The sequence below is a fragment of the Alosa pseudoharengus genome, unplaced genomic scaffold (assembly GCF_046254945.1).
Source record: "Alosa pseudoharengus isolate Yale_2024_CS ecotype anadromous, Long Island Sound unplaced genomic scaffold, YU_APseudo_1.1 YU_APseudo_1.1_scf_1, whole genome shotgun sequence".
In the NCBI taxonomy this organism is placed as follows: domain Eukaryota; kingdom Metazoa; phylum Chordata; class Actinopteri; order Clupeiformes; family Clupeidae; genus Alosa; species Alosa pseudoharengus.
In genome coordinates this window covers 30,979,095-30,992,759 of record NW_027468564.1, presented here as the reverse complement: position 1 = coordinate 30,992,759, position 13,665 = coordinate 30,979,095, and the positions used below count along the sequence as shown (strand labels likewise).

At 43.9% G+C, this 13,665-nt stretch overlaps 1 protein-coding gene across 1 annotated transcript in view; it reads left to right on the top strand.

The window, feature by feature from the left end:
- Window positions 1-1,514: 1,514 nt before the first annotated feature.
- Window positions 1,515-13,665, top strand: part of LOC143125167 (long-chain fatty acid transport protein 1-like) — a 28,011-nt gene continuing 15,860 nt past the window's right edge. The window contains exons 1-4 of the mRNA XM_076286572.1: window positions 1,515-1,821; window positions 2,499-2,666; window positions 4,660-5,054; window positions 9,285-9,449. Of these exons, the coding sequence (XP_076142687.1) occupies window positions 2,500-2,666; window positions 4,660-5,054; window positions 9,285-9,449 (727 nt within the window). The 5' untranslated portion in view covers window positions 1,515-1,821; window position 2,499. The remainder of the gene's footprint in view (window positions 1,822-2,498; window positions 2,667-4,659; window positions 5,055-9,284; window positions 9,450-13,665) is intronic.

Sequence of the window (13,665 nt, the reverse complement as noted above, 5' to 3'; positions counted from 1 at the left end):
ATGCAACAAATGCCTTCTGGACAGATGAGAAGAAATTTTATCAACAATGCTGATTATTTTTTAAATGCTTTTTGATACCATAAGCTTCCAGTTTGTATATAAACTTCAGTGACTAGTAACTAAATAGCAATGCTGTCCATTTCATTACTTTATGGCCATGTAGCCCAACAATGGGCTAATGTGTGAAGTCATCTCAGAGTACCTGTAGCTTTTGTAATGACCCTTTGTTACATCTTTTTTTTTATTGTGAGATGACCAAAGCTTTTTTCAACGACATAAGTAAGCACCTAGGCCTATTCAACCAATCTGATAGATCTCACCCCTTTAGTTTAAAAGATATATTCTTTTATTATGAAAACTCTGAAAATAAATCCCTGGAATTTGTAGTAAACTTTTGTTTTTTACAAGCCAATTTTTTTATTCACAAACAGAAATGGCAAAAATTACAGCCATCCTTCTCTGCTTTTACTTTAGAGTTAAACTCACTTGTTGCATCCCTTCGCTTGGTTCGTAATAACCCAAAAAATGACAGACTTCTATGTCTCTTCCATACATTCTTTAAATAGATAAAGTACGCTTTCCTCTGTTTATGCCTCATTTACATTTATTTGTTTGTTTGTTTTTGTCTATTGTATTATTTGTTTTCTGTGCCCTTTGTCTATACGTGTGTTTTGTACTGCAGTTCCTTTGTTGTAATTACTGTACTGTGTGTTGTTAAGCATCAATAAAAAAAATAATAATAAAAATAATGCAAAAAGCTCTAGGAACTGAGTAGTCCTAGGGATAGCCTCTCCAGTTAGTAAAACTATGTTCCTAGAACTGTTGTGTCTGAATGCACCATAGCCTATGCTTCTGTAGGCTAACCCATGCGAAGAGAGGAACACCGTAAATCGAAGACTAATGGTGACCTAATGTGACGCCAATGCCTCCCTCACTAAAGCTTTGAGCCCCTTAAAAAAACAAAAAACATTCGGACCAACATCTCTCTGCTTGCTTATACAACATCTCTTGCTTATAGAAAATAAATTAAAATTCGAACCATTAATTTGGTCTAACTTTCGGAATTTTAGACTGGATAGCCTACTCGTTATGTGACTATTTGTTCCCTGAAGTCTTCAGGCTGAAGAGTGGCAGCGCAGCTCAGACAAAGAGGGCAAATGGGCAGTTGCTCGGATAAATTTAGCTCTGCCCTAAACGCGTCCCTGATCTAGGCTACGACCCGGGCCAACAATTACTGTGATACCAGTTGCCTAATGTTTCAAAACTGCCTTGGGTCCTATGAAGGGCTAAGTCTGTAGCTGTATTTTGTCAAAATTGTGAGGGCGGTGCGACTCTATATCGTCGGTAGGGGTCAACCATATTTTATCCCAATGCAATTGGCTTATTGAATGACGGACATCTAAATAATCCAGTAGGATCCCAGGGAAAACACGTGGGTTGCTGTTGAAGTGGGTGGGTTTTACATGCTAGGAGTCTGATTTGCTGTCGAGCTTGCGTGATAGAGCCCCGTAGACTGCAGAGGATAGGCTACGCCAGTGAATGGTACCAAAAAGTAACATTGTAGCACTGCATACATTTAGGTTACCGAATAGCATACCAGGTTATATATTCAAACGACTGTTTGGTAGTTTATTTTTTAATCGTTCAGACACACATACGCACTCGGCAGTCTTCAAACACCACGCACGCACTCACTTGGTAGGCTACCCTACATCCGCCAGGGACCAACACTTGACGCCAACTGAGTTTTTGAAAAACAGACGTCCACCCCTGAATTAACCAAAACACATATCGCAGGAAGAGAGGGAAAGTTGGGGACAGGTAAGCGCTTTCACGTGCTAATAGGCTACTAGCTTATGTGTGTGCTGGCGCGATGTGGTAAACAATGCTATTTCTGTATGAAACTGTAGCCTGCTTAACCTGTAACAGTAACGGCATGTCGAAACAGTCTTAAGTAGCCACTTTTGTTGGTTTGGCTACATTGTAATGCATCTGAGATGCAAAGCATTCTAAAAGCGCATTTTTCAAGTAAATGTCGGTAAAATTTGAAATGTGTTGTGTTTGTGAAATCGTAAACAACTCTGCTTCTCTCAACTCGTTCCTTCTCTTTCTTCTCCTCCTGTCCTCCCCCTGCTCTATCATGCTCGTCTGCCCTCTGCTCTACTACCCTTCCCTTTCAACTCCTCTCTTCCTTTTACATCTCTCCCTGATCCTTTTACTGTTATCTATCTATCTATCTATCTATCTATCTCTGCTGTCGATTTACCCTTTCTCTTCTTCTTTTCCTTCCTTCCTTTTTGCTCTCCGTTCTTTGACTCTGCCTCATCCTGTCCAATACATCCTTGTCTTATCTCCTCTCCTCTTCCCTTCCCCCTCTCCTTTCCTCATCCTTTCCTTATCCTCTCCTCCTCCTCTCCTCTCCCATCCCCTCCTCTTCTTTTCCCCTCTCCCTTCTCACCTTTCCTCTCCTTTCCCCATCCTCTCCTTCTCCTCTCCAGGATGTTGGGACTGGTCCGGGTCCCCGTGGCGGTGAGCTCCTTGGGGCTCCTGCGGCTCCTGGGGACTCCCTGGTCCTGGAGCCTGGCTGCGGGGCTGGGCGTCTACCTGGGCACTGGGGGCTGGAGGTTCCTCTACGTGGTACTCAGGACAGCTAAGAGAGACCTGTTGTGAGTGCAATGTTGAATATGTTTAATGCAAAGAAGACTATAGGTGATGGTATGTGGAGGGGGGGTGGGGGACCTTTTTTGAGCGATGTTGCTTGGCAACCACACAACCAGTTCCATGTGTTCTGATTCAATGATCATGAAAATGTGTTAACTGATGATTAAAGTTCTTTAGAAAAACATTGCCCCACAACATTGCTCAAAAAAGTTGCCTTGTGTATCATCAGCTTAACCCGGGTTTGTGTTGTGAACTTGTGATGACATGTCTAACGAATGAATAATTTAGTCTATGAATGAATGATTATGAGTTGATGAGTTTAATGTTATAAGTATAGTATATAAGTATATATACTCTTTTGATCCCGTGAGGGAAATTTGGTCTCTGCATTTATCCCAATCCGTGAATTAGTGAAACACACACAGCACACAGTGTACACACAGTGAGGTGAAGCACACACTAATCCCGGCGCAGTGAGCTGCCTGCATCAACAGTGGCGCTCGTGGAGCAGTGAGGGGTTAGGTGCCTTGCTCAAGGGCACTTCAGTCGTGCCTACTGGTCGGGGTTCGAACCGGCAACCCTCCGGTTACAGGTCCGAAGTGCTAACCAGTAGGCCACGGCTGCCCCCTAAATGTTTAATACATCTGCAGAAACAGAACACCTTGGGTTGGGTTGTGTTATGCGAAATTAATGAATGATTGAGTCTATGAATGAATAAAAGCATGAGTGTCGCAATACGAAAGAAAGGAAGAAAAGGAATAAATTATCATTTCAATAGATTATTGCGCGATTGATGAATGAGAAATATAACGATTGAATGTAGTGTAGGTGTAATAGAGTACCGAAGCCAAGACGTAGCGTCGTCAAGGCAGCAATTTCACTGGATCTAAACAAATCAATCTAACCAGTAGTGACCAAAGCAGTGGCTTTCTTGATCTATTTAAATCATTTTACATAATTTCTAAGACATAACTTGAGACATCTAAGACTATTTTCATGACACTGTAGGAATCACATGCTACATATTCATAACAACACGATCAAATGTATGACTACAGAGTCTTATTTTAGCATGAGTTTCTTCCTAAAAAGAGACCTGCATATAACTTCACAGCATGCGGTTAAAATCCTTACATTCACGGACGGGTCAAAAAAAACGTCACTCTTAACAGCCATCAGCATTTCATAAGACATGAAATAATGTAAATGTAGGCTGTAGCTGTTTAAACATATTTTACCTAGCAGGTAAAATATGTTTAAACGGCTATAGCCTACATTTAAAAACAATTTATAAGACAATGCTACATGTCTATATGCAATGCTGTTTAACCACTTCGAAAGTTTGTTTAGATCCAGTGACACTCTGCAGTAATGGAAACGGAACGTCACACTTTGGTACTCAATGTAGTATGCAGCAACAAGCTATATTCATAGGCCTACATTTGAAATTAGTAGTAATGTTTTCCTAGTTGTTATTTACACTCCCGGTCTTACTTACATCCCCCCTCTCTCTTTCTCTCCTCCTCTTTCCCCATTTTCCTGGCTTTCTCTTTTCTCACTTTTTATAATTTCTATCATTCTCTCCCCCTCTCTTCCTCCCTCTCTTTCTAACATTTCTATCATTCTCTCTCTCCCTCCTTCTCTCCCCCTCTCTCCCTCCCTCTCTTTCTAACATTTCTATCATTCTCTCTCTCCCTCCCTCCCTCCCCCTCTCTTCCTGTCTCTCTTTCTAACATTTCTATCATTCTCTCTCTCCCTCCTTCTCTCCCCCTCTCTCTCTCCCTCCCTCTCTCCCTCCCTCTCTTTCTAACATTTCTATCATTCTTTCTCTCCCTCCATTCTCTCCCCTTCCCTCCCTCCCTCCCTCCCTCTCTCTTCCTCCCTCTCTTTCTAACATTTCTATCATTCTCTCTCTCCCTCCTTCTCTCCCCCTCTCTCTCTCCCTCCCTCCCTCTCTTTCTAACATGTATAATTCCCCCCCCCCTCCCCTCCCCCTAGTGGCCTGTACGTGCTCCTGCGGGTGAAGTTCTCCATCCGTCGGCACCTGCGCTTGGGCAGCACCATCCCCTCCATCTTCGCCGCCACGGCGGCGCGCCACCCCGACAAGCCGGCGCTCGTGTGCGAGTCGACGGGCGAGACGTGGACCTTCGGCCAGCTGGCCGGGCGCTCGGACGCAGTGGCCCAGTGGGCGCTGGCCCGGGGGTGGGCGCCGGGCGACGTGGTGGCCGTGTACGCGGAGAGTCGCCCGGAGCTGGTGGCGCTGTGGCTGGGCCTGGCCAAGGTGGGCGTGGAGGCGGCGCTGCTGAACTTTAACCTCCGCCGCCACGCGCTGCTCCACTGCGTCAGCGTGTCCGGGGCACGGGCGCTCGTGTTTGGAGCCGAGCTCGCCGACGGTGAGTGTCTCTGTGTGTGTGTGTGTGTGTGTGTTTGTGTGTGTGTGTGTGTGTGGCAGGGCCTAGCCAAGGTGGGTGTGAAACTTGTTGCTTTGCTTAACTTGGTGTGTGTGTGTGTGTGTGGGTTATTGTCAAGGGTTATTGTCAGTGACCATGAAGTTTTGATTATAAGTTCACATGGAGGAGTGTTGAGAGCCAGACCAGGGAGGAATTTGGCACCAAGGTAGATAGATAGATAGATAGATAGATAGATACTTTATTGATCCCCAAGGGGAAATTCACTGGGAGTGCCTCACAAAAGTTCAATCCACGTTGTTGCCAATTCTGTGCTCCCACCCTAGGGAACACCCCGTACCCAACCTCAACCTCTGGCTCACATAGCCTATTAGTGAGTCAGACTTGGGTGGGGGGGGGGGGGGGGAGCTGGGCTGTTCAAGTTTCAGGTGTCTATGTGAATGCGTTCAGTCATGTCAGGGGATTCAAATCCACTCATCCACTCAAATGTATTACTTTGGTTTAGATTTTGATTGATTTTCTGGTGGAAATTTGTACCTCTGTGTTCACCCTGGTTGACCTTAAATGTCAGCATTGAGTTCATCCATGGCATCACCAGGTTCGACTCAAGTGTTGATTGTTCTAGAATGCTCCGGCAGTGTTCCGTTTGTTCTGTGGGATTCTGAGAGCTCTCTACCCCCCCTGCCCCCTGCACCAGCCATAGTTGTCTCATTGTGTAAATGTCAGTAAACAACACTGCACAAGTGGTATGTCTCTCAGAGGACTGTTTACTCTGATGTCTTTGTGTTGTTGTTTTTTTTGTTTTCTCTCTTTCTCTCTCTCTTTCCCTCTCTTTGCTCTCTCTTTCTATCTCTCTCTCTCTTTCCCTCTCTTTGCTCTCTCTTTCTATCTCTCTCTCTCTTTCCCTTTCTCTGTCTGCTCTCTCTCTCTTTTCCTTTCTCTGTCTGCTCTCTCTCTTTCCCTCTCTCTGTCTCTCTCTCTCTCTTTCCCTCTCTCTCTCTCTCTTTATTTCCCTCTCTCTGTCTGCTCTCACTGTCATAGTGTTATACTCCACTTGGCCATTTTTTTGTTTTGTTTGATGTTTGTCAACATTTGTTTTCTTTTGCACCCCCTCAAAAAAATGTAAAGTATAAAAAGAATTCTTAACATGGAATTCCCACTTAATAACATAGGTTAATATTTTCATTGGCTTCACGGCCACACCTTGGCGTCATAGGCGTTGTTGTAACCTGGAAGCTCAGTGACATTTCCCCCCTTTCATTGCAACACTATTTCCGCATCATTCTTAATCATTATTGACTCATTTCCTCATTGTCCTCCCTGTCAATAACCTTGTCGTCTTCCAGTTGGCAACATGTAACACAACATTTTCAACACCTTGCCAGTTGACACGTACTTCAATATTTGCCTTTGGTGTTGCAACCCTGCAGGCTAAATCCGGATAGCATCATTAGCACGCTGCACGAATTTGTTCAAAACTGTTGCATTCAAATTAACTGCTAAATTCTAATCATCTCAATCCCGATGCAAATGGAAAAGTATTTTCCAAGACTCAAACGGGCCTGTCCCAATGAGAAAAAGTATTCATTTGAAACTTAAAAGTGGGGAAACTGATAAACTAGCAAATTAAGCTACTTTGTTTACAATATTTCCAGGCTTCAACCAGTGCTGCTTTTCATTCAGACTTATGTGCACATTTATTTATTTGAGTGTTTTTCATGATTGTGTTGCTATTTCTTTTCCCTGTTTGCTTTGATTGATAACTGAGGTGATTCAAATCAGAGGAGGGTTAAGTTTAAAACAAAAGTGTTTAAATTAAACTTTTCTTTCTTCTGATCCTTGTCTGAAATAGATTTTTTTTTAAAATCAATAATTATCGATATCAACTGATATGAAATACTTATATCGTGATACAGTTTTCAGCCATATCGCTCAGCCTGTGTGTGTGTGTGTGTGTGTGTGTGTGTGTGTGTGTGTGTGTGTGTGTGTGTGTGTTTGTGTGTGTGTGTGTGTGCGTGAGAAAGGGGCTAGATTAAGATCCAGGTGGAGGATAGTGAGTGTCTGCTACTTGTGTCTACAGGTTCTACCCCAGTTGACTGAACATGAATACTGCCTTATTTATTTGTGTGTATTTGACACTGTAGGCTATTTAATCTATATTTGATAATGATGGTTGTGTCTGTGTGTGTGCCTAAGTGTATGCACGCATCTCCTTTTCATTAGTAGTCCCTCACATTTGACCTTGAAGAGCCACTGAGAGACAGAAAGATATGGTGCAAGTCCTTAAAGCAAATGTCACAGAACAGTCTAGGAAACTTGAATGTTTGCCAGTTGCATTCACTGGCGTGAGTGTACAATGTGCCCTTTTGGAATCTATAACAGTACGCACTAGACGCAACAGGTTATGAGTTATGTGAAGGATTGATAGGCTAGTGATAGCATTTGTTTTTTATCTTTTAGACATAGTTTCAGTTGCACTGTGTAACCGGTATTTCTTTTACTTGTTTGTTGTTTTGTTTGTTAATGTGATTTTTAGGGATGCACGATATATCGGTGGCCGATATATTATTGGCCGATAAGTGAAAAAATGAAAATATTATTATCGGTCCGATAACAGAATTCTGGCCGATAATTTGCGCCTAATTTAGGCCTACGTAAGGTCCGTCTGGCTACACTGAGCTACTTGAGCTTGGTTGGCTATACTTTTTCCTCAATATAATGTCAGCGGTGTGAATGTATTTCACCACTCTAACAAAATCTGTGGATATGCGTTCATTTGGGAATCTGTGCATCTCAAAATCCTCTCGTGAATGATCCGCCATTTAACCTTACCAGAGTGGAGCTCAGCCCTATCTAGAGTCGTCTTGTGCTGATGTGTTTGCACTTTACCGCGCTGGTCGGGGAAACAAATAAACAAACTCGTTAGTGGGACGAGTACATCAGTAGGCCTAGTTCTAAGTTGTGTTTTAGTATTATATTTGCATTACTTTAGCTTGGGTTTTGTATTATTACCTAGAAATATGCTAACCATTCCTGCTTCAGTTCCAGACAGGTCATCATAATAAGTTATTAAAACCTTCGGGGCTAACCCCTTTCATTTCTGCTGCAGCAGGTTGTGCGCAACAGAGTAGACGGACATAAGATACAGTCTGAGGAGTTGCAGCTTTATTCAGTTACCCGCAGTTGAAACTAAACCTAAGTTTCCCTCACAAACTCTGATTTGGTCGCTATACTGTAGCTTATTCCCAGCTGAGCCGTTTATGAGTGTTTAGTCCTAAATGAAAACGATTCATACTCTCTAGCCACTCACTCGCAATTCACTGACGTCAGGTTCACTTAAAGGAGCCACACATACTGTAGGGCTAGGCTTCTGTTATGTTGACTGCTGTACTATATGAGTTCTGTCCATCATTTGGTGGTAGGTAGAATTACTGCAATAAAATTATGCTTATTAAATGCTTTCCCCAAATCACTTTTCACACTTTTTTTTCAAGAGTAATATTATCGGTTATCGTATCGGTATCGGCCACAACAAACCAATAAATATCGGTTATCGTTATCGGCCCTAAAATTCCATATCGGTGCATCTCTAGTGATTTTTAAAAAAGAAAATGTATTTTTGTTTTATGTTTTTACATCTGCATAACATGCGCACACACACACACATTTGAATTCATTATTTAGATTGACAGGTAGGATAAGCATCATGACAAGATCCTTTTCTGAACAGTCTTCTGTTCGCTAACTATGTCGTTGTCCAGCGTCTTACCAGGCACACCGTCTTGTTCAGCTCCGATAAAGTGTGTCTTTAGGATATGGATATTGGCAGAGATACAGTGTCTTGGCGAGGACAATCTCGATCTCTCGTATGGCCTGTAGTGTCATTATAGTGGGGAGCGGACAGCTGTAAATGCCACCTGGACATAGTCTGGGTAAACTTGATTCGCCAATTTGATGTGTGTTGGGAACCATTTGTGTGTGTCTAAGTATACTGTTTTGATCACGTGAGGGGAAATTCTATTCTATCATAAATTCTATATTCTATCATACAGACATCAATTCTCTAACCTCTCTTTCTGTGTGTGTGTGTGTCTGTGTGTGTGTGTGTGTGTGTGTGTGTCTGTGTCTGTGTCTGTGTCTGTGTCTGTGTCTGTGTCTGTGTCTGTGTCTGTGTGTGTGTGTGTGTGTGTGTGTGTGTGTGTGTGTGTGTTACAGCTGTGCAGGAGGTGAGTTCATCGCTGGGCTCGTCCATGCAGCTGTTCTGCACCGGTGATCTGAGTGCGGAACAGCTCCAGTCCCTCTCTGCCCAGAACCTGGACCGTGTCCTGGCCTCCACCCCACAGACGCCGCCGCCGCCAACACACAACAAGAGCTTCAACGGTGAGTGTGGGTGTGGTTTGTGTGTGTGATGTGTGTGATGTGTGTGTGTGTGTGTGTGTGTGTGTGTGTGTGTGTGTGTGTGTGTGTGTGTTAGAGCTGTACAGGAGGTGAGTTGGTGTGTGTGTGTGTGTGTGTGTTAGAGCTGTACAGGAGGTGAGTTGGTGTGTGTGTGTGTGTGTGTGTTAGAGCTGTACAGGAGGTGTGTGTGTGTGTGTGGTGTGTGTGTGTGTTAGAGCTGTACAGGAGGTGAGTTGGTGTGTGTGTGTGTGTGTTAGAGCTGTACAGGAGGTGAGTTGGTGTGTGTGTGTGTGTGTGTGTGTGTGTGTGTGTGTGTGTGTTCGTGTTCTTTGACTTAAGTAAGTTCAGGGCTGCAGGTCTAGGCTCGTACCTGTCAGTGTGTCAGCTTCCTATTACATCACAAATGTACTGGTGGACACACACACACACACACACACACACACACACACACACACACACACACACACATACTTGTTCCTTGAGTGTTACATCTTCAGAGTGGTATGAGCTCTAAAGAATGAGCGTAGACTCAGAGGGAGAAGTTTACCTGGAGCAGAGCTACTCTGTGTGAAACCTTTGAGCTTGGCTCTCTCTCTCTCTCTCTCTCTCTCTCTCTCTCTCTCTCTCTCTCTCTCTCTCTCTCTCTCTCTCTCTCTCTCTTTTCTCTCTCTCTCTCTCTCTCTCTCACACACACACACACACAGACACACGATTGGGTCTCTGTACATCTACAGTGTGCCATATGCTGTTAAATGCCCAGAGGACTGACTGCACAGTGGGAAGCCTTTGAGCTTTGCTATGTGTGTTTGAGTTATTAGATTAACTTCAGCTGTGCTCTTTAGGCTAAACACTCTTAATGTAATCACCATCACAACATCGCTGGACCCACACACCACACACACACACACACACACACACACACATATTAGCATTTCATAAGAATCTCTCTCTCCCCCCTTCTCTCTCACTCTCACACACATGCATACAAAGGCACTGTTTAGTAACTGTAAATGGGGGTGGGTTTTAGAGCTGGGTGAGAGGTTTTATAGGGCTAATGAACCAGTTTAACAGAGCTGTTAGGCCAGTAGACACAGAGAGAATGTTTTCACACACACACACACACACACACACACACACACACACACAAAAGACACACACAAACATACAGACACAGACCCGCACACAGACACACACACACACACTGCTATGAGCGAGAGAATAAGGGTGTAAGGCCTACTGCGTGTGTGTGTGAGAGTGTGTGAGTGAGAGAGAGAGAGAGAGAGAGAGAGAGAATGGATAAAAGGTTAAAATGTATAACACACACACACACACACACACTATTATGAGAGAAAGAGAGGTAGAGAAGGGATGTGCCAGGGAAAGTAGGGTAAAGTTCACATAGCGGCTCAGTGCAGGGCATTTGTGAATGAGGGAGAGAGAGAGAGCTGCTGTGTGTTTGCAGGGGTGGCTGAGTGTGAAAGAGAGCAATGACAACACCGCAGTCAAAGAGAAGAATGCAAATGTTGTGTGTGTGTGTGTGTGTGTGTGTGTGTGTGTGTGTGTGTGTGTGTGTGTGTGTGTGTGTGTGTGTGTGTGTGTGTGTGTGTGAAGAGGGGTCAGTGAAGCCCGGCTCAAGGCTCTACTAAGTAACGGAAGCAGAAAGGAAAGAAAGAACAGAGAAAAGAGTGATGGCAAAGAAAGAAGTAGAATGAAAGAAGAATGAAGGCCATGAAACTTAACTGGCTCAACATGAAGTCCTGTGTGTGAGTGTGAGTGTGAGAGTGTGTGAGAGTGTCTGTGAGTGTGAGAGTGTCTGTGAGTGTGAGAGTGTCTGTGAGTGTGAGAGTGTGTGTGAGTGTGAGAGTGTGTGTGAGTGTGAGTGTGAGAGTGTCTGTGAGTGTGAGAGTGTCTGTGAGTGTGAGAGTGTGTGTGAGGGTGAGAGTGTGTGTGAGTGTGAGTGTGAGAGTGTCTGTGAGTGTGAGAGTGTCTGTGAGTGTGAGAGTGTCTGTGAGTGTGAGAGTGTCTGTGAGTGTGAGAGTGTGTGTGAGGGTGAGAGTGTCTGTGAGTGTGAGAGTGAGAGTGTCTGTGAGTGTGAGAGTGTCTGTGAGTGTGAGAGTGTCTGTGAGTGTGAGAGTGTGTGTGAGGGTGAGAGTGTGTGTGAGTGTGAGTGTGAGAGTGTGTGTGAGTGTGAGTGTGAGAGTGTCTGTGAGTGTGAGAGTGTCTGTGAGTGTGAGAGTGTCTGTGAGTGTGAGAGTGTGTGTGAGGGTGAGAGTGTGTGTGAGTGTGAGAGTGTGTGTGAGTGTGAGAGTGTCTGTGAGTGTGAGAGTGTCTGTGAGTGTGAGAGTGTGTGTGAGGGTGAGAGTGTGTGTGAGTGTGAGTGTGAGAGTGTGTGTGAGTGTGAGAGTGTCTGTGAGTGTGAGAGTGTCTGTGAGTGTGAGAGTGTCTGTGAGTGTGAGAGTGTGTGTGAGTGTGAGTGTGAGAGTGTGTGTGAGTGTGAGTGTGAGAGTGTGTGTGAGTGTGAGAGTGTCTGTGAGTGTGAGAGTGTCTGTGAGTGTGAGAGTGTCTGTGAGTGTGAGAGTGTCTGTGAGTGTGAGAGTGTCTGTGAGTGTGAGAGTGTGTGTGAGTGTGAGTGTGTGTGAGTGTGAGAGTGTGTGTGAGTGTGAGAGTGTCTGTGAGTGTGAGAGTGTGTGTGAGGGTGAGAGTGTGTGTGAGTGTGAGAGTGTGTGTGAGTGTGAGAGTGTCTGTGAGTGTGAGAGTGTCTGTGAGTGTGAGAGTGTCTGTGAGTGTGAGAGTGTGTGTGAGGGTGAGAGTGTGTGTGAGTGTGAGTGTGAGAGTGTGTGTGAGTGTGAGAGTGTCTGTGAGTGTGAGAGTGTCTGTGAGTGTGAGAGTGTCTGTGAGTGTGAGAGTGTGTGTGAGTGTGAGTGTGAGAGTGTGTGTGAGTGTGAGAGTAAGAGATAAAGAAGACATTGTGGGAGTAATACATTAAAAATCCAATGTGTAAAATTAGCAACTGAAGGTGGGACAAAATAAAATGGCTGGAAAAAAAAATGCTGATGAATAGAAAAAGTATAATTGATAATGATGCACAAAAAGAGTGACAGACCTACCATATATATATTAGACAGACAGTCAGACAGTGTTGGAGTGTGAAATTGTGTATAAAGGTCAGTTAACTGTTAACAAATTCCAACTCTTGGCGTCTACACACACACACACACACACATATTGACTCATCCTCCTTATTGCCGAACACTGATAGTTAACGCACACTCACACACTAATTGTTTTCTCTCAGTCTTGAATGACACATGACTTTTAGTATTAACTCAGTACAACATCAAACTAACGTATAGCACAGTATAGCACTGACTATTAACTAACTACAGTAGGCTAAACAAACATTACAGTATACAGCATTGACTACTAAATAACTACTGTAGGCTAAACTAACATCACAACGCACACATGACAGAAACTAAACCAGACACTATGTATGACACACATGCGGAAGTGTGTGAAGAATTTGGTATCAAAACGCTATATCTCTGTTTTTAAAAACATTAAAAAATCAGGCTATTTAATTGTGTATTTCAGGTAATATCAATCAAATTGCAGTTGTGTTGTTTTGTCTGAGTAAAGATAAATCAAATAACAATACGTAATTGCAGTGTTACTGAAATTACTCAGAAAACAAAATGTAAAAAAAATAAATATGTTTTACATTTCATTAAAATGTTGGATATAGTGTTTTGGAACCAAACCCTTCATGTATTTACTCAATATATGAAGAGTATGAGCTGTAAGAGACAGAGTGGGACTGATCTGGCCTGGCCTGCTGCCAGTGAAAGAAGATACGTTATTATTATGGAGTCTAGCAAAGGTTTCAGAAGGGGGAGGAAATGACAGGCAGTGGAGAAGAACCGAGGACGTCTGTGTGTGTGTCTGTGTGTGTGTGTGTGTGTGTGTGTGTGTGTGTGTGTGTGTGTGTGTGTGTCTGTGTGTTGTGTGGTGTGTGTGTGTGTGTTGTGTGTGTGTGTGTGTGTTGTGTGTGTGTGTGTGTCTGTGTGTTGTGTGGTGTGTGTGTTGTGTGTCTGTGTGGTGTGTGTGTGTGTGTTGTGTGTGTGTGTGTTGTGTGTGTTGTGTGTGTGTGGTGTGTGTGTCTGTGTGTTGTGTGTCTGTGTGTTGTGTGTGTGTGTGG